The sequence below is a fragment of the Caretta caretta genome, chromosome 20, assembly GCF_965140235.1.
Source record: "Caretta caretta isolate rCarCar2 chromosome 20, rCarCar1.hap1, whole genome shotgun sequence".
NCBI lineage: Eukaryota > Metazoa > Chordata > Testudines > Cheloniidae > Caretta > Caretta caretta.
In genome coordinates, this window is record NC_134225.1 from 1,695,549 (window position 1) to 1,715,029 (window position 19,481).

At 62.5% G+C, this 19,481-nt stretch overlaps 1 protein-coding gene across 2 annotated transcripts; it reads right to left on the reverse strand.

Annotated features, from left to right (window-relative positions):
• Nucleotides 1-118: 118 nt before the first annotated feature.
• On the reverse strand, nt 119-17,849 carry LMBR1L (limb development membrane protein 1 like). 2 transcript variants are annotated; one of them, XM_048831565.2, is made up of 17 exons: nt 17,649-17,849; nt 10,953-11,037; nt 7,106-7,142; nt 6,547-6,686; nt 6,345-6,448; nt 6,140-6,266; nt 5,584-5,652; nt 4,569-4,633; nt 4,318-4,393; nt 4,101-4,184; nt 3,816-3,892; nt 3,583-3,660; nt 3,162-3,235; nt 2,862-2,952; nt 2,278-2,344; nt 1,788-1,949; nt 119-1,561 (listed from the first exon to the last, which is right to left on the reverse strand). In XM_048831565.2, exons 1-17 carry the CDS (start codon nt 17,718-17,720, stop codon nt 1,503-1,505), a joined length of 1,467 nt encoding a protein of 488 aa, XP_048687522.1. In that variant the 5' UTR covers nt 17,721-17,849; the 3' UTR covers nt 119-1,502. The 2 variants fall into 2 exon arrangements, with proteins under 2 accessions (XP_048687522.1, XP_048687523.1); XM_048831566.2 differs by lacking the exon at nt 10,953-11,037 and having other exon boundaries at nt 17,649-17,814.
• Nucleotides 17,850-19,481: the final 1,632 nt, after the last annotated feature.

Below are 19,481 nucleotides of genomic sequence, written 5' to 3' on the forward strand. Positions count from 1 at the left end.
TCCAGGTGCAGCAGCGGGTGTGTGCGGGCCCGCACAGCACTCCAGGAGCTGGGAAGCACATTTCCCATCAGGAATTTCAACAGACAGAGCTGGTGTCTCGTAAGCCACTAGCCTCCGACCATGTATTAAAAGACACTTTTTATTATTTAAATAAAAAACACACAGCAGTTGACAGCTGATCCGCACTGTCACTATCAGCTGACAGCGCAGAGACCTGACACACTCATTAGACAAAGCAAAGCTTGCCCTAGGCTCCCATGCTTCAGGGCAGGAACACAGCAGGAAGGACTGGAGATCCTGGCCCACACCCCTTTCAGCTTTGTCCCCCCACCCCAATGCTAATCCCCGGGGGGGGGGGGGATTGACATTTACAGCCTCCCCCCGCACACACAAATACATTCTCCCCCCCCCCCCAACTCCTCCCCCTCAGAGGCAGGATCAGGCACCAGGTGCTGGCTAAGGGGTGTCTGTAGCCAGAGCTCCTCCCCCTACAACCCAGGGTGAGAAACAGAAACCCCCAGGTGTTTGAATGACAAACCCCCCCCCCCCCCCCACACACACACCCCCACTGACACCTCCCTGGGTCCCTGCCCCACCTGGGAGCCCTGCTCAGTTGAAGGCTGTCCTAAGTCACTTAGTGTCAGAGAGACAGGAGCAGCCTGGGGCTAAGGGGGGCAGGCAGACAGAGCAGGGAGGGGCTGAGCTCACTGGGTGAGGGGAGTGGGGAGGGTCTCAGAGCGGGGGCGGGGGGGTCTTTCACCCATAAAACATCAGGGCAGCAGCTGTTCCAAAAAAAAATAAAAATAAAAAATGCCCACACAGAAAACGCAGCCAGCGAAGCAGACGAATGCACGGCCCATGGCCGCCTAGTGTGCTTGAGTGAGGTATGTAACCGTGGCGCCGGGGGGTCTGCACGGGGCAGGGCTGGGCCCTGGGGGGCTCGGGGCAACAACTCTAGTGAGGCAGCTTCTAAAGCCCCCGCTCCCCGCAGCGGCCCCTGCTGGGAGAGGCTGGGACTGGACTTGCAGGGAGCTGCCCCCACAGCCAGTGCCCTGCCCCCCACAGCGCCCCCTGCTGGCCAACAGCTCCCATTATAGTCCCGGACATCTTCCTGCAGGGTGCCTGGAGCTGCCTTCCCCCCCAGGAGGCTGCAGCAGTGGGGGGAGGACTGAAGGGGGGGTGGGAGGGGAACGGCTCAGCAGCAGTCCCAGCAGAGAGTTCTCCTGTCTCCCCCGCTGGGGATCGAATGGAGGGGAGGCGGGGGGGCCTCGATCCGCCCCATCCCAGCATCCGCACCACAGGAGGATACCGGCCCCTTCTCGCCAGCAGACCATTGGGCGGAAGCAGACGAGGGCGGAGTCAGCCAGGCCCCGCCCCTTCGGCTCAGAATGCAGGAGACACACAAATCCATCGAGTCAGGGCGGGGGCTGCCCCCCGCCCCACGGCCTGGAGGGGCCGCAGCAGCCCCCATTTCCCAGTCGTTGGCTGGGGCCAGACTCGTCCTAGCAGAGCTTGCTGGGCTGGCGGGTGCGCGTCACGGGCAGGGGCAGCTTGTGCAAACCTGGCCAGGGGAGACACCGGTTAGGGGCCATGGTGACATTTCCCCTCCATGTCCATCCCCCTGCTGGCAGCCTGGGCTGGGGCCAGGGGCCCATTCACCCACAGGCCTGGCTCACCGGCAAATCGCCTCCCCCAGGGCCCTGCAGGCCTGTGACACGGACACACCAGGCTCCCTGGCCCGGGGACCAGCTCCCCCCATGGGTGCAGGCGGCAGGCCCAGGACTCACCGAAGGCTCGGATGAGCTCGGCCCGCACGGCCCACGTAAACTTCTTCACCAGGCATAGTGTGGTGAGGGCAGCGAAGAGCATGTTGTAGAGGAAAACAATGTAGAAATTCCCCAGCCAGTTAAACCTGCCAAAGTCGCCCAGGAGGTCAAACCGCGTGATTCCTGCAAGAGAGAGAGGCTGAGCGCTCCCCTCAGTGGGGCCGGACCCCACTGTACCTCCCCCTGCAGCCCCAGGCCTGGGCTCCCCCAACACCCCCCTTCCTGACCCACAGCCCCTTGTTATTCCAGCCATGCCTCTGCCCCTCAATCCCAACCTACAGCCCCTAAGCGGCTGCTCCAGAGCTCCAGCCCCTGGCCAACGGGATGGGCCTCCAGGATAGGGCAGTTCTGCTGGCCCAGTCCAGGGGTGCGTGTGCGTATCGGGAGCCACTCAGTTCTGCCCCAGGGGCGCGCGGTTCCCCAGAGCCCAGCGTGGCCGCAGGAGACTCACCCAGCGTTCTGGAGAAGACGGGCAGCGCGGAGCTGAGGACCAGCAGGGACACACAGTTCCCAATGATCTGAGCGGAGGGGGAAGAGACAGGCCTTGAACCTGGGAGCCAGACTCCCCCCCCCCCCCCACGTGTGGGCACAGGACCCCTCCCGCCCCCCAGAACACCGCCACAACTCCGTATCTGCCACCCAGCGAGCCACAAGACACCTGCGGGCCCCTCTGGCCAGGATCAGCGGCCCCACCCCTGGAATTAGGGAACCAAGATCCCCAGCTGGACTCTGGCTCTGGGGCAGGCTGGGGGCTCCCGCTCAGCATCCATGTCTAACTGGGGGGCATCTGACGGGGCAGCTCACAGCTAGGCTTCTCCCCATCCAGCCTGGCGCCGGAGCCATGGCGCCCTCGTGTGGCGAGATGATGCAATGCAACCGCCCCCAGGGCTGGGAATAGAACCCAGGCGTCCTGAGTGCAGCCTTGGTGCTGGGCCCACCACACCGTGGTCCCTAGTGGCTCCATGCGGGTAGTAAGCGGCTCTGGCTGCACGGAGGCAGGGGGCACCTGGTGGCGGAGGGGCAGATACCACTTACCTTGGTCATGGGGGTATCCTGCCTCACGGGGAGCAGCCTCATGAACAGGGGGGAGCTGTAGAAGCCCACAACGGAGGAGACCATCAGATAGCTGAGTCCAGGGCTTAAGGAGGAATAATGGAGTGGGGGGGTGGAATCTGTTGGGCCCAGGGAGCTGATGCAGGGACTGGGATGGGGGCACGGCACCCAGAGGGGCAGGGAAGGGGGGACTGGGCTAGCAAACCCAGGCCCTGCCCCAGAGAGAGCAGCCCCCCTGCAGGGATCAGACGGAGGGGCTGGGGCTGCACATCCCAAGGATACAAGATGAGAACCACCTGCAGGGCGGCGCCAAAGGACCCAAAGATGGAGAAGGAGACTTGCCCCAGGGGTGCGTCCTGCAGGGAGAGAGAGCAGAGAAGAGGGTCGGTGTGGGGGGCAGATTGGAGCAGGAACCGATCAGCCAGCTCTGGGCTCATGTCCCAGGATGTCCCAGAGCCCCTTCACGCTGTCACCTGGTGAGCACTTCCCCCCGCATGGATCCAGGGGGCAGGCACAGACCATGCAGTGCAGGGTGAACCCCCAGACCTGGAGAGGCCCGGTAGGGGGCTAGATAGCTGGGTCTCCCCATTGCTGATGGTGCGTCTATTGGGAGCTGGGCTGAGACCCAGCAAACTTGTCCCATGCATGGGCCCATGGCAGAGCGGGAAGGGTTAAACTCAGCTCAGACCCCCCCCCGCGGTACCTGAATCCCCCGCGGCATCGCGGCATCATCCAGCAGCAGCTCCAGCGTGTGAAAACAGACGACGAGCACAGAGATGGCCTGGGAAGGACCAGAAGGGAGGTCAGTGCGGCCTCCTCCCCGCACCCTTGGGGGTCCTTCCCCAGGGAGCTTCACATAGAATAACCCCCCCATCCCCAACAAGCAGGGAAACTGAGGCACAGACATCAGGCAGGCCCCCCCCCCCCAGCACCTACCGTCAGCGCCAGGAGGCACAGCATGGCCAGGGGGTAGCCCAGATTCCGCTGCCAGGGCGAGACACAGCGCCGCAGCTCTGCCGGGAAGCACAGGACACGCCCCGGGTGAGCAAGTGGTCAAGCCTCCCCCACCTGCCCCCTTGAGAATGAACGCTGCCCCCCTCCCCCACCCAGATCAGAGCATCCAGCTGATCTCGCCGCCCAGCAAGCGGGGAGTGAACCCAGGAGTCCCACTCCACCCCCCGCTTGCCCCGAGCTCTCTGTCTCCCCAGCCCCGCTCCTTACCCAGCGCCAGTCTCCGGCTCTGGATGGCCAGGAACTGCTCCTGGAGCATGGCCGCGCTCAAGTTCAGCCAGCAGGAGGTGGGACCTGCAGAAGGAGAGAGTCCCGAGGGGTGAACTGGGGGATGGGGGGGCTGAGCCCCTCCGGGAAGGGGCCCGTTGGAGTGAGCCGGGATCGCGCCCCTCCAGCACCCGGGGCGGGGCATGGGGGACACACTCACTGGCAGAGATCTTGCGGGAGAGGGCGGCTTCCTCGAACCTTGTGCAGTTCAGCTGCTCGTCCAGATCCTCCAGCAGCTGCAGGGGGGACGACAGAGGGAGAGCACGGCGCCCGGAGAGCAACACCCCATCCCTCCCCCACGGTGGGCTCGACCCCAGCAAACAAGGGGTTAACCTCTCCACCCAGCGTCCCCCGGTGGGGGCGGGGGCGCAGGAGATGGGGCGAGGGCGGGGCAGGAACAGGGAGCCTTACCCTGGGCTTGACCAGCAGCTTCCCGGTGACGGTGAACATGCGGGAGAGGCCGACAGGCGTGCACACTGCAGGGGGGCAGAGAGCACAGGAGGAGGGTGATTTAACTGGGAATTGGTCCTGCTTCGAGCAGGGGGTTGGACTAGATGACCTTCTGGGGTCCCTTCCAACCCTTATATTCTATGATTCTATGAGGGTGAGAACAGGTACCGGCCCCCCCTTCTATTGGCAAAAGGAACCAAAGGGATCCGGCCCTTTCTGTGTCTGCCAGTGGGGCGGGTTCAAGCCTGGGGCCTTCATGGTCTCGGCACCCAGAGCTGGAGAGGTCCCTGCCCTGAAATCAGCCCCCCTCCCGCAGTTCTTTTCCGAACCCGCATCGGGCTCCGAGAGCAGCGGGAGACACCTCTGATGAACACAGGCGCTCAGTTCTGTGGCCATGAGGCGTGGCAGGGTGTCCGGGGGGGGGGGGGGCACACTGCCCCCCCAGGAGCAGGCCTGGCTAGAGTGCATGCTCCACCCTGTGGGTACCTGGCCTGGCATCAGCCCGTCCGTCAGGGAGACCCCGGCACCACCCAAAAGGGATTGGTCAGGAAAATCCACCAACAGGTTATCCAGGGCGGGGGGGGCGGGGGAGGAAGATCCTGAATTCCAGCCCCTGCATTCAGACTTTTCCGGACCAGAGCCAGCTCGGAAGCTCCTGGAAAATGTCCACCAGACCAAGCAGGAGACGCACGGATCAGGGCTGGAGGCAGAGTCTGGCTACAGAGGCTTGCATGGGCCTTTGTTTGGAGGAAGGGACAGACTCCACCCCGAAAAAGCTCCCAGTCTTACTACGCAAGCCCCATTTCATCAGAGACTCCCCCCAGGTCACCCGAGCAGTCTGTGTCACACAGGAACGGAAGCCAGGAACCATACGGCCAGCCTGCCCCCTTGCATTTGTTCAGGGGAGGGCTGGAAACTCGGCTTGGACCCCACAGATCCCCCCTCAGCCCCCAAAGAAATCAAACCATCCACTTACACAGCAGCAGCAGCCCCCCAAAGAGTGAGATGCAGGAGTAGAGGTAGGGGAGGTAGTATTCCCACAGGTCTGTGGAGAGGAGAGGGTTAACATTACACACCCAGGCTGGGGTAAGCCATGGGGCCCAGAAGACCCTCGGTGCCAGGGCTGGGCAGGGGGCCGGGAATGGGAGTCCTTGGCACTCAGCAGGAGATGGTCACTCCCACCGGAGCAGGGTATGGGTGGGCTGGGGGGGAGGACATTAACTAGCACGTCTGATAAGGCTTGTCACCCCAGAGCATCACAGCAAGGGGGGTTGGGTACCAATCACCCCACTGTGCAGATAGGGGAACTGAGGCATGGGGCAAGGCAGAGTTTTGCCCCCCTCATAACAAGCCACTGGCAGAGATGAAAAATTCAACCCAGGAGTCTGGACCCTAGCCCCTGGACCACACTCCCTTTTCCCAGAGTTGGGAAGAGAACCCAGGAGTCCTGTCCCTCCGTCTGAGAGCATGCAACCCCCCTCCCACCATCACTGCCCCGCCCCGTGGGGAGCTCGCGCTGCCCGGCCACTCGCCGTAGAGGGATTCCTGGCTGCCCGTGTCCTCGTCCACAATGGCTGACGCCACCCAGACCATTCCCAGCACCAGCAGGGTCAGCAGCAGCAGCTCCACGAAGGTCTCGTAGACTCGGGCCAGGATGCCCTGCGGGGGGGGGGGAGAATTTAACACGGCGTGGGTGGCACCAAGGGCAGCGGGGGAGACAGACCCGGCAGCTGGTACCTTCTTGGATCCCGCGAAGCCCTCGGCCTCGGTGAAGAAATACGCGAAGGGCATGAGGAAGACCAGGGAGAGGTTGGAGAAGAGGAAGACCAGGTTCCAGAGGCCTGGAGAGAGACGGACAGGTGAGCCCCCCCGAGCCCAGCCCCCCGGGCCATGCCCGGGCTGGCGGGACGGGGCAGGGTGGGGCGGGGCAGGCGCTCACCGTGGATCAGCGAGCCGTTCAGCCACTGGATGTAGTCGTTGTGCGGGAAGAGCAGCAGAACCTCGTTGGCGAGGATGGAGAAGGGCACCAGCAGCAGGGCGCCCAGCGAGACGGCCAGCGTGAAGGTACATAGCGACAGCCTGCGGGGCGGCGGGGGGCAAGCATGAGCTTGGCTCCTCCACCCCTTCCCCAGCCAGCCTCCCGAACGGCCCCCAGGGCGCAGGGCAAAGCCAGCGGGGCGCGAGGGGACCTGCCGTGGCTGGAATGTGAGCGGGCAGCACCCAGGGGTGAGTGCCGGCCGCGCCTCGCCCCGAGGCAGCCGGTGACGCGAGTTCTGCCCGGTCTCAGCGCGTGGAGCAGTTCAGCGAGACTCAAACCAGCACGTGCCTCGGGGAGAGACGTGTTAGCCGCTGCCCCCCCCAGAGCTGGGGAGAGAACGCAGGAGTCCTGAGCCCCATCGCCCTGCTCAACCTGCAATCCTCAAACCTGCCCTGTCCCAGCATGCTGGGGGGGGAAATGCGTCAATACGGGAAGGGGCGAAGGACAGCCAGGAGCTTACGCAATTCTGTCGACAGCGGCATCCTCGTCATCCTCAACTGCAGAGAGATGGGGGAGAAAAGCCGTTAGCTCAGCAGAGACCCTCACGCTCGTTACACCTCACGGGACAGAGTCGGGGAAGCTTCGGCCAAGAGCCACAACAAGGTTTTGTGGCATAGGTGGGGCAGGAGGTTTCATGGCCCGGGGGTTGCCAGGCCGGGACTCAGCTCTGCTAGATTCCTGCAAGGCCCAGGGCGAAGCCCCTCTGCCCTCAGCTCTGAGATGGGGAGAAGGGACCTCTGCCTCGCCTATGGGAAATGGGCACTGCTTGGGGGCAGGGTCTCTCTGCACCTGGTCACAGCAGGGGTCCCAGGTGATGCCAGAATACCCAGGCCAGCAGCTTGTCCCAGACAGATCCCTCCCTCGCTGCCCTGCAGCCGGATGTCCAGAATTATTCAGCCAATATTATGTGTTTTTAAGAGAATCCAGGTTTATGCTAAAGCGAGCCCATGGCCCCTGCATCTCTGTACCGAACCACATTAAAAACGGCGCGTAAGCTTTTGTTCTGGGGGCACGCAGAGAACTGTGCTGAGCTTTGTGACAATGATACAAACGGACAGAATTGTTGCTAAAAACTCAGCGCGGATTTCCAAGAGCCTTGTGCCCGGGAACTGAAGTACTAGGGTCAGAGGGCACCAAGGCATTTTGGGGAGTTTGTGCCCATGGTAGCAGGCTCAGGTGTGTGTATAGACAGACACCTTGGCAGCACTGCACTGCTGGTTGTACCCCTGGCTCGGGGAAGATTTACACACACACCCCCCGTATTTGTGCCAACTAATCTGGCTCACACTCGGTAAATCTGGTTGACTGGGATTATTTGACATTTTCTTAGTAAAGGAGGCGACCCTCCAAGCAGCGACTGGCACCCCCAGTAGGTTCAATCAAAGGAGTAACCTCAGGGACGGGAACGTGGGCTCATCGATTTCCATCCACGTGCCACACAGACGGGGGCATTGGTGACTGAGACAAGCCCGGGTGCCTACTGGTGTCTCCCCAAAGCAGGCTCCCCTGTGCTGCACCTGGCTGCCTGACACCCCCAGGGCCTGGCAGCCTGTCCAGCCCGGGCGCAGCCCCCACCCCGACCCCCAAGAATCATCCTGGGCTTGGATTTCTCAGAGTCAAAACAGAGACGGCCCAAGGCTGCGGGGGGCTGAGCGATGGGAAAAGGGGAAGGGGGGGAAGTGACAAGACAGCACCGCCTAACAAAGGGCTCAGCAGCCCCCCTCCCCCATCTCCACTCCGCTTTCGCTCCCACCAAGCCGCCAGCAGCTCCCATCCGTATTCAGGTCACACGTCTCCTCTCCCTGTTCCCTGGCCAGCCCCGCCTGGCTCCGTGCCAAGCTGAATGCTCACAGCCAGTTCCCATCCCCTGACCCTCACCAACCCCCCAACCCCGGCAGCCGTTCCCCGCACCCCGGAACCCGTCCGTGCGGCAGGCGGCTCAGCGCCGGGCGTTTCAGCCCTGACACGGCACAGGGGTCGGCACCGTGGCCACTGCAGGGCAGCGGTAAAAACTACAGAAATGCTGCACAAAACTGCGTGAAAGCGGCCCAGCGACGCAGTCAGAGCGTGGGGCAGCGAGGCTGCAACAGCCCGCTCGACTCTGTCCCCAGCTGCACCCCCAGTTCGCAACCCTGCTCCTGCTCCGGGGCTGGCTCTGCGTTTCCAAGGGCTTGTCTGCACAGGCAGATCTGGCCCCAAGCACCCCCAAAGCAGGGGCAGCGCACCGAAATGAAAGCGGGGCACTGTCACTCCCCACACTGGCGGTTTACATCAGCACAGGAATCCCCAAGGCAGGCCAGCCCCACAGGGCACCCAGAGTCCCTGGCTGAGGGTGGAATGCTCCCATCAGGAGAGCTATTCTGGGCAGAGTTTCCTCAGGGGTAGCAACTCCCATGGAAAAGAGCCAGCAAGCGCAGGGGGTGGGAGGGGCATTGGGGCAGCGCAGTGGGGAAGGGGAGCAGGGTACACAGGCATTGTCAGCACTGTAAGGCAACCCCCAGCCACTGCAATACCCCCTCCTCTCTCAGCCAAAGGTTTGAAGTCCTTTACAGACACCAGTTAAGCCTCACATCCTCTGTGCACAGCAGGTAAGGTATTGCTTCCCCCAGCCTGAAAAGCAGCCACCTCTGGGGTGGGGCACGGCCGCTGATTAACGGCCCACAGCATCGCTGCCCATCCTGCAGCCCACTGAAATGGCCGCAACAGGAGTCACATTCTGCCTCCCCAGATGTGGCATTTGGCCAGCGTGTCGGACACAAGACCCCGACTCTCCTGAAAAGGGTCCCGGGATCTCCACCGCCGGGCCAGGAGCTCGGTTTCACACCCTCCCACAGAGACCGGATTCGGCTCAGAGGGAAGCGCTCTCCTGACAGGATCTCCACCAGGTGTTTCCACCCTCACCAGACACGACAGAGAGTGGAGCTTTCACTCGACTGGGAAACGCACCATCCGGAAAGACGCAGATGGGGCTGGGAGACGACAGGACTCCGGACTCGCCTCAGCGTGAGTGGCTGTACCAGGCCACCTGAGACAGAAACCCAGGGGCCGTGTGTGTATTGTGCTGTGGGGGGGATCCCCTGGATTTCAGGCCAGATGCTTGGGCCCTGAGCCACCCAGGCTGGCTTATGGGGGCAAAGGAGCATAGTGGGGGGGGAAGATAAGACAGCAGGTGGCCAGAGGAGCCAGGGTCAACATGTGCATTGGCGGGGGGGAGGGGTTGGGGGGGGAGAACCTATGGGTCAATTCTTATTGATGTATAGGCCTGCCACCAGGGCCTTGGTGAGAGCTGGGGTGCACACAGCACGGGGAGACGTGGGTCCCCTCCCAAGCCAGTGGGGAGCAGCCCAGGGACCCCCTGCCAGGCACGGTGGAAGCCAAGTCCCGGCCTCAGCACATGAGTCCCTGCCCACATGGGGGTCTGCGCCCCAGGGAACGCAGTGCATCGGGCCAGATCCATGGGTCCGCAGACCCTGCAGGGGAGCCGTGTGCAAGGGGGCCCCGTTGGCAGGGAATGCGCTACCCACCCCAACGCACAAGGCACAGCCAAGGACACCCATGGCACAAGCACCAGGCTGACCCTGCAGCGTGAGGATCCTCGCCACTGGGCTTCCCCCCAGGGAGCGGAGCTTCCGCTCCGAGCTGCGGGGGCGGCGGAGGGCAGAGGGGTCCCCCTTCCCGGCTCTCAACAGAGCCTGCAGCCCCCTCCCCCATTCTGTGCCCAGATGCCCCCTCGGCTCCTGCCCACCCCAGCTCACAGGATGCGTCCCAGGGACGGGACGGGTTCGGCCTTTGGTAAGACAACTCCTGAGGGAGGGCAAGGACGGTGCGGGGTCAGGTGGAGGGGCCACCATGCGGCTCTCCTGCCACGGGCTCTGCCTAGGGGGCCTGGTGTTTCAGCCCCATCCCCCTGCTCCCCGCCCAGGCCCCCCAGCATCGGGCTCTGGGCTCGCTGCACAGCCCCGGGGAGGGGAGCGCCATGGTGACGACACCATGCAGCGCTTGGGAGATGCTGGTCTCTGAGCCCAGATCCCCGGGGGGGGGGGGGGGGGGGGATGTTGCCCATGGCAACTGCAACACAGCAGCAATGTAAACAAACCAAGGACGGGGTCTCCCCTGGGGATGCACCAAACAGCACACAGCAAAGCTGCTGCAGGAGGTTTGGCCCCTGGCTCAAGCAGCCCCGGGGGGGGGGGGCAGTGTGCGGGGGGGGGGAGCTGCTGGGGGCCCTGGAGTTGGAATTCAACAAGAGCCCCGTGCAGGGAGGGGGCAGCCAGAGCCAGGGGCCTGGCCAGAGCCAGGCCAGTCACCTGTGGCGAAGTCCGTGTGTTTCTTGAAGCGGGTTATGACGAAGTGGCTCAGGATATAGAGGCTGGCGAAGAGCAGCGTGCAGATCTGCAGAGAGGGAGGGAGGGAGGGTCAGAGGTGGCCCAGGCAGCTGGATCCCACCCGCCGTGCTCCCCATTCCCCCCTGCACCAATCCTCCCCTCCTCAACCCACCCCCACGCCCCCATTCGCTGCAGGGAAAGCGCTGACCCCCCGGGCAGGAATCCCAGCTCTGAGCTGTGGTGCCCCTCCCAGGAACAGCTCACGCTGGGTGTCTCTCAGGGCAGCAGCCCCCTGCCTGCCGCCACACAATACCCAGTGCTGCACTGGGGGCAGGGTTTCTATACTGGTTTCTGCCTGACCCCATGCCAGCTGGAAATGGGACGCCCTGAAGCCTGGAGGCCCTTGCAGGTTGCTCCTGCAGCGGAGCAGAAGGGGTGGGTGGGGGGATGACAACTCCAGTTTAAAGGTACCCTCCAATCCAGAGCTGCCAGCCTGGGGCTCTTTTCAGAAGTCTGGACCTGGACCCACAAGGGAATCTCCCTCGAAGCGGCCAGCCCCAGAGCCGTTCAGCCGCCCCCAGCACCAAGCCTTTGCACTGCGGACACGACCAGCACGGTGGCCCAGAAGCCCCACACATGCACACGTGACATGTTTCTGGGGCTCCTTTGGCTGAGAGGCTCAGGATGCCCCCAGGTTCATTGTCAGACTCTGCACCATGCTGGGCTCTATTCAGGTACGTCCCCGCCCTGCCGCTCCACAGCGTCCGTCGCCCGAAAATGACCCGCGAGGCCTGGCTGTGAGCTCAGCCCGTAACCTGCCCGTGTGGGTATTTGCTGCAGAGGGCAACAGGACAGGACAAGGCAGGGAGGGAGGGTATTGTGTTGGTGGGGTTTGCATTTTGCAGGGGCAATTGGAGCAGGGCATAGTGGGGGCAGAAAAATTTCAGGGCAAGCCAGAGAAATCAGTTTCTGAACAAACAGGGTACATTTTGGCCCGAGCCCACAAAGGTGTTTAGGCTCCGAATTTGCGTCACCGGGGCCTGCCTAACCGCGACATGGCAGTCGGGCTGGCAGGCTGGCCATTCACGCTCACTGCTGGCATTCCTCTTTGCCGGGTCCAAGCCAGGCCATGCCAAGCAGGCCAGAAAACGTCTGGTGGCGGACGTCTGGCCACATGGAATGCCCCTGCTCTGTAATTTGCCCCTTCTTGGGCGATTCCGAGGGGTCCAGGGAAGCGTGGCCAGCCCCTGCCTGTGCTATACACGCAGCGGGGCCCGGTGCGGTCAGTCCCGCCTGCCACCAGCACTAGAGCCTTTGCCGTGATTGGAAGGAAGCCGGCAGGCAGCACCGGGCACACGGCTCACCCGCCCCTGAGCCGCGCTCCGAGGTCCAAGCAGAGCAGGGCTACGTTTGAGAACACAAGGACCTTTGATCACTCGCAGCGTGTGTCAGACAGGCCGGGCACAAAGGTTGACCTGAACCCATCGGCTTCGTTGCATCAGCTCAAATTCATTACCCTTCCCACCCCCCAGCTCACGCCTGTCCCTCCCCGCCAGGTCTGTTTCTGAGCCCTGCCTCGAGAAGGGCCGACTGCCCGGGCTCGCCGGGAGAGTGCCGGCCGACTCCCACTGCACTCTGGATCGTGCCCTAGCAGGCATGGAGACTCCCTGGACACCGGCACAGCCCGAGCCCCTCCAGAAGCAGCACGCCCCGCTGGCAGGCAGCCCCTCCTAGAGCCACAGGGCAAAATAAAACCCCAGCTACAGAAGAGGCCAACCGCTGCAAAGCGCTCAGCGGCTTGAGAAAACCCAGGTCGGGTCCAAGGATGGCCGGTTCTGCTTCCCCGGGCCAAGGGAACGCCCCTGCAGAGAGGCCGCAGCGGCTGCAGTGCCAACGAGCTGGTCTCGGGGGCTGCACCCATCAGGGGTCCCAGCCTGGAGCTCATAGCAGCCGCCAGCCGCCCAGCCATTCAGGTTTGGGTGGTTGAAATTTAGGGCTAAGAACTGGCCCAGGGTTAACTCCTCGAAGACCGCACCCGCCTGAAAGCTCGGGGCCACGCCGATCCTGACGTGCTTCTAGTAGGTCAGCGCTGGAAGCTGGCAGAGACGGATTTGACCCCTCTCTTGCTGCTGGGAGCCAGCCAGCACCTCCAGCAGGGAGCAGGTGGGGGAAGGCCCTGCAGGTCCTGCAGCCCAGCCCTACCCAGGATCCTTCGGACACAGGGGTTCAGAAATTAAAGGGTGGCCAGTTCAACACATACAAAGGAAATCTGTTAAACACACAATACTTGATTAGCCTGTGGAACTCCCTGCCACAGGATTTAGCAGAATTCAAACAGGGACTGGACAGCTGCACGGACAGCCAACCTACCCAGTGTTAGACCATCAGTGCCAACAGCTTCAGGGAAGGGACGAGAAATTCATCCCAGGAGAGCAGAGAACTCTCCCTCCTCTCTAGTGCGGGTCTGAGCAGCGGTGAGAGGAGCTTAGCTAGCAGGGAGCTGCTAGAGCCCTGGGCACAGTCTGGCTCCTGAGCCCACACAGGACGGCTCAAGGGTCCAGCCAGCAGGGTGGTTCGGATGCAGCACGGGGGGCTCAGGCTGGGGGCCTTCTGGAGGGCTGGAAGGGGCCTGCTGGGCCTCAGCTTCCTGGCCTAGCCCCTCTCCGGGTCAATGGATCCTGAAAGGAGAGCTGTCCAGGGTCCCCCTTCTGCCCCAGTTCAGCCCCCCGGTAGGATCCCTCGGCCCCTAGCCCTGCTCGAGGGGAAGCAGCAATCCCAGCTCCGCAGCAATTCCCCTGCCACCCCAGCGGGGCATCACGCCATGCCAGAGAGCGAGCGAGCGCAGCCAGCGGGGAATAAAGGGCAGCAGCCTGCAGCTCCCAGATGCAGCCGCAAGTGCTGAAGGGCTGTGACCTCGGTTCTCAGCAGCACCTCCCCTCCCCGACACCCACGCACCCTGCAGGGAGCTAACGCTCTGCGTGGCTCTTTATACCCCCCTCAGGGACCGGTAGGCACGGACACCCCAGGCCCCATTCCCCTCACCGCAGGCCACGTCAGCCCCTAGCCTTAGGGCCGGTACACGCATTGGCCTGCATGCCCCTAGCCCTTCTTCTACTGGCAGAGGGAGTGGGGGACCCAGGTAAGTCTTTTCCAGCTTGGAATTCCAGGGACGCCAGGCAGGAAAGGAATTAACGGGGTTTCTGTGACGGGAGCAGCGGGGATGCAGGGAAATAAAAGCCATTTGCAAATCCACCAACACTCCCGGAGCTTTCAGCACCATCCAGACTTGCCCCGACCCCCCCGCCGCATGCCTTAGCACCCCCGGGGCGATGGGGTCAGTAGGACTCCTCGATGTGCGACAGGGCTGGAGAGGGGCAGAGCCTGAGCGCGACTGCCATTCAGCAGCTCCCGCGCACCACGGCGACCACACGGGGCCACAAGGGCTCCCCCTCTGCCCCCACCCAGTGAGCACAGACCCTGGTCAAAGCTGCTGAATGATCCGGGGGGTCCCCCAGCCTACAGCCCCGGGAGAAAGGGCTAAGCAGAGACACTTGGTGCATGGCACCTGCGTTCCCGGCAGGGTTAGCTCCGCTGGCACCGACCTGCTAAGTCTTAGGCAGGGCACAGCGTGTGCACTGGAAGGTCAAGTTAGCGCCCCGTCGCTGCGCCAAGCGAAGGAGTTTGCGCTGCCCCAGCAACAGAGCCAGGCAGGGCTCTGCTTGGGCGGGGCGGTGGGGAGGGGACAGGAAGGGTTGAGCGGGTCCTGGACTCTGTCTTCCCCCTCCCTCCCTGCCACGGGCCCCAGGCCAGGGCGAACAGAGCAGTGCTCCTTCCTCCAGGGATCGTGGGCAATCCCAGCCGGTTCTCCACCCCCACGCCCCACCCAGGGCAGCAGAGCAGCATCCTCATCCCCTTCCCACACAGGCGAGTGACTCAACCAAGTCATCACGGTGAGTCAGTGGCAGAGCAGAGAAACCAGAACCCAGGGATCCTGAAGCCACTGCCCTGCTTTAGCTGCCAGGCCTGCCCAACCCTTTGGGCCCCCCCAAGCAACCAGCCCCCACGACTCCATGAATGGTTGTGCCCACCACAGAACCTGGCGGCTCCCACTAGCGCGACCTTCAACAGCCGGCCACCAACGCTCCTCTTCGGGGGACCCGCCATTGACAGGAGCCAGCGTCACCTCGTGGCTACAGCAAGAGATAAGCAAGCCAGGACTCCTGGGTTCTCTTCCCCAGACAGGGAGCATGGCCTAGGCGTTACAGGAGGGGACAGGCAGCCAGGACTCCTGGGTTCTCGACTCCCTGCAGCATTGGGTGTTCTGTGCCCCCTGTCCCCTCTCGCTGACACCAACCCACCTGCGCCTGGAGGTGCTTCAGTCTTAATAAAGAGACATTATTTTACCAACCTGGTGGGGGGGGGGGGAGCCCGCTGAATAGCGCCCCTCCCCCATGGAGCAGCAGCCATGTGGACCTCCCAGTCCAACGGGAGGGGCTCAGGCGCTGGCTACGTGCAGACAGATCCGCCAGAACAGGCTGGGAAAGTCTTCAGCCCTGAACCCTTTAACTGATGTCAATTCAGCAGGAAAAACAAACCCAGCTGCTTCCCTCCCGCTCCCCCTCGCCTGCCAAGCAGGATAGCCGGGCCCTGGTGTGCCAGCTGCCCGCCTCTGGGCCCTCAGCTCCGGTTTCTCTGGCACAGCTCGCAGTGCGGGGTTGGCTCGGGAGCAGAGTTTGCCTTGCTCCAAGCACTGGGCTGTTTCAGACCAGCTGACCCAAGGGCCTCCACTCGGGAAGGCCCCCTCCAAGCCACCCAATGCACCATGTGGGGCTGGGGGTGGGGGGTACAAATGCCAGGAGCCAGGATTCCTGCAAGACTGAGCCCTGGGGTAACAGAGGGCTGCCATCTGAAACCAAGGCTCCCCACTCCCCAACACAGCTAGGGTCACAGCGTCGTCAGGACCCAAGTCAAGGGGCCGCCGAAGCTGGCAGAGGAGGGGCTAGAAACTGACGCTGGAGTCTCTGTGGGCTGGTTAGGACACAGATGGCAAAGGGTTCCAGCATGTTTTTTTCCCCCTGACCCCAGAGCCCTGCTGGCAAGAGGGCATGTTCCTACTCATGACTGCAGCTGGCCAGGGAGGCGGGGATCCTGCCAGGAGCGTCCAAATTCCCAAACAAACTGGCTACAATCTTGCTGAAAGCTATCACCTTGGTGCCAGCTGTACAAGCTGGTGCTGCTGCACTGTCCCGTGGAGAAGGGCTCCCAGGTGGCACTGCATGGTTTGCGGAGGGAGAATTCACCTGCCTAGATGTTTTCAGGTACCGGGGACAATACCCCGTGGAAGTCCAGTCTCTGTGCAGAAACGGTGCCCACAGGACATCCACTTACACTGCACAAGACCCAGCGAAGCAGATCATGGTCGCTGCTACCACACTTGAAACCCTGCTCAGAGGCTGGAGTCCCCTTGGACAAGGGTGAGGAATATCCAGCCACACAGGGATGGGTTAGATGCCCAGGGAGCAGAGCCATGTCCCAAAAAAAGTTTCTTGTTAGACCTCCCTGCTTTCTAGCTGACGCTGGGAAACCGAGCCACGGCTGGCATCAGGTGTCCAAACACAGCCCTCAGCTGATATTGTCGTGACGCAGCAGCACTGTGATCTGAACCCGAGTGCAGCCTGGTCCCCACTGACACGGGCCAACCGTGATATTTGACACGGGTGTCGGCCACGGGTGGCTCCCCTGATCCACCACAGGGCAGCCCTTCTTGGGCTGGGGGAAATGGCTTGGCAGACTCAGTAAGGGCGCAATCTTTAAAGGAAGCCACAGCTCAAGATGCCTCCAAGGGAGATAAGCAGAGCATGGGGAGAGGGAGAGGTGTCTAGCAGAGAGAATGGTCACAGAAGAGCAAGATGTCCAAAGCCGGGGGTAACGGCACAGGGCGGGGGCCAAGGCGAGTCCCAGTGACCACAGTAACTCAGACCCGAGCCTCACCTGGCTGCTTCTTTGCTCCTAGGGCTCCCAAAGGCTCCCCCTTTCTGTGGGGTGGGAGGGTGGCAACATGGAGGCTTGAGCAGTTTGACCCAAGGACTCTCAATGTCCCATCCCAACAGGCAGCATGTGCAGCTGTCGGGGTCCTGCCACGCCACACACCAGAAGCGGCTGCATGTCAGCAGGGCCAAAGCAGCAGCTCCTGCAGGCACCTCACACGCTGGTTCGGGGTGAAACACGTTACAAACCCAGACTGTGTTCGGCAGGGCACCAAAGCCGCGGGGGCTGGGGGGGGGCTGGAGGGAGGAAAAAGTTTTGTTTTTCTTGCTCCAACTCGAAGTCAGGCGCTTTCCCAGACCAGGCTGCATTCGCCTTGCACTTCCCAGCCCCTCTCCCAGCCCCACCAACACCGACCTGAGCCAGGGACTTGAACCCCTGGCGGGATTCAAGGGCCCTGGCCAGCACCCCCATGATTGCCACCCCAGGGCTCCACCAAGGCGGGACCCCTCGGACCCTCCATCCTCCCTATTCTGCCCAGCTCCCCCCACCCCAGGGCTTGACGCCCCCCCCCAATCACGTGCCCCGCCAGCAGCAGACGCGGACCACGGGGCTGGCCCTGCCTCTCCCGAGCCCATCCCCGTGGTATCGCCCCGCACCCTCTCAGGCCCCCGGTCCTCTAGCCCCACTCACCAGGCACTCCCGCACCCGCTCGTGGAACAGCTGCTCCCGCAGCCCCAGCACGTCGAGCTCCGCCGGCTCCATTCCCCGCCCCGCATGGCTGGGGGGCGCCTCCCGGCTCAGTCCGCGGCGGCCCGTCCGGCTGCGGCGGCCCCTTTAAGGCGCTGCCCGGCGCTGGCTACACTGTATCCGCGCGGGGCGCGCCGCGTTCCACTCTTAAAGGGCCCGCAGCCGCGGGCCAGGCCGGCGGGGCGCGGGGGCGGGGTGACGCCGGCCATGCGAAGGGCTCATTGGCTGCAGAAGGTTGAATCGGCCGCTGCTCATTGGCTGGGACGGGAGCTGTACCCGATAGGCCGAGCTCGCAGCTCCGCCCCCGCCCGAGGCTGGGCCCGGAGCAAGGATCAGGGCCCCGCTGGCTGCGAGCAGCGGCAGACTTGGGGGACGGTCCCAGAGACCAGGGGTGGGGCCCGTGTTTGGCCACGAACCCAGGAGAGCTGTGCCTCAGTTCCCCACTTTACCGTGGGGTGACCGCAGGTGGCTGGTACCTGGAGAGCGGATTTCCCTACACCCACCCTGGGGGACGTACACCCCCCAGCCCCTCCTCCCCCAGCTGTCAGCTAGGCATGGGTTTTCACTGGTGTGTCTGCTCCTGGGATGAGCCCCTCGGAAGCTGGAGGGGGGTGGGAGGCAGGCCCATTCGGTTGGTTTCATGACACCCTTTGGGGGCACATTTCACCAATGGGAAGGAGGGGGGTAAATTTCAGGCTTTGGCCTCATTCTATAAGAAATATAAATGGTTCTTAGCCACTGGCTTTGGAAAGGGGATTACTACTTTGAACCTAATGCCCTAATGGGTGCTGGGGTGGTAATGGATAGAGAGGGGCACTAAACTGGATCAGAAAGACCCAGGAGCCTAGAGTCAAGCCAGAGCTAAGCTTGGCTCTGCCCTTTGACCTGGGTTTGCTTCTGCTCCCACTCTCTGTCTCCAGTGCTAGTCTGGCCCCCCCGAAGTGCTTTCCCCAGGAATTGAAATTGGGGGCTGGAAAATGCCTAAATTCTTACCGGTCTCATGATTTTATAGATCGTCTCACACTATTCGGTGCTTTTCTTAAAGCAGGGTCACCTCATTGAGAGGAGAACCTTGCCTGTAACTAACAAAACGGCTTCTAGTCTGCATGGTCACGCACGAAATGTAAACGTGAAAGGCTGCAGCACCAAAAGGCAAATCAAACCACCCCAGCTGTTATTACAATCCTCATGACTTGGAAGCTGATCTCATGGGGTTTTATTTTGGGGGGAGGGGGTAGGGGAGCCTAAAAATTGATTTTTTAATACATGTGGTGAGCAACTGCATTTTACCTCTTCAAAAAACAAAGTTGGGGAGGGAAAAAAAGACAGAAACTTAAAACCGGACAATATCTGTCATTAATAAGGGTCCATGTTCTAGAATATGTAATGTCACCTCATAAGGGGGCACCAGGCCCAGTAGAAATGCAAACAGCACGTTATTATATAATGCAAGGTAACAACACAGGGCCTGCCGCAAGAACATCCCACTTTCATTCTCTTCCGATGGCCAGTCATAGCTGGTGCAATTCCCAGGTCAGAGCTCAAACCACCCAGGCCAGGCACGGCTCCAGGCCTTGCTTTCCCCCGGAAGAGCCATGTGCAAATAGCACCATCTGCAGGCCCAGGAGGAGTGAGAAGAACAGTAATTACGGGAGGCTTCTGCTGTTGTAGCTGGGTTGGTCCCTGCATATGAGAGAGACCAGGTGGGTGAGGGACTGGACCAACTGCTGGAGGCGAAAGAGGCAAACTTTCAAATTTACAGTGAGCTCATCTTTA

Bases quoted from the DNA above. Each gene is read 5' to 3' on its own strand.
- LMBR1L (XM_048831565.2), bottom strand. From the start codon at position 17,720: ATGGAGCCGGCGGAGCTCGACGTGCTGGGGCTGCGGGAGCAGCTGTTC. The intron at 7,143-10,952 runs GTGACTGGCCTG...ATCTCTCTGCAG, and splicing joins ACACACGGACTTCGCCACAG to TTGAGGATGACGAGGATGCC. The intron at 4,394-4,568 runs GTAAGGCTCCCT...TCCCCCCTGCAG, and splicing joins AGCTGCTGGTCAAGCCCAGG to CTGCTGGAGGATCTGGACGA.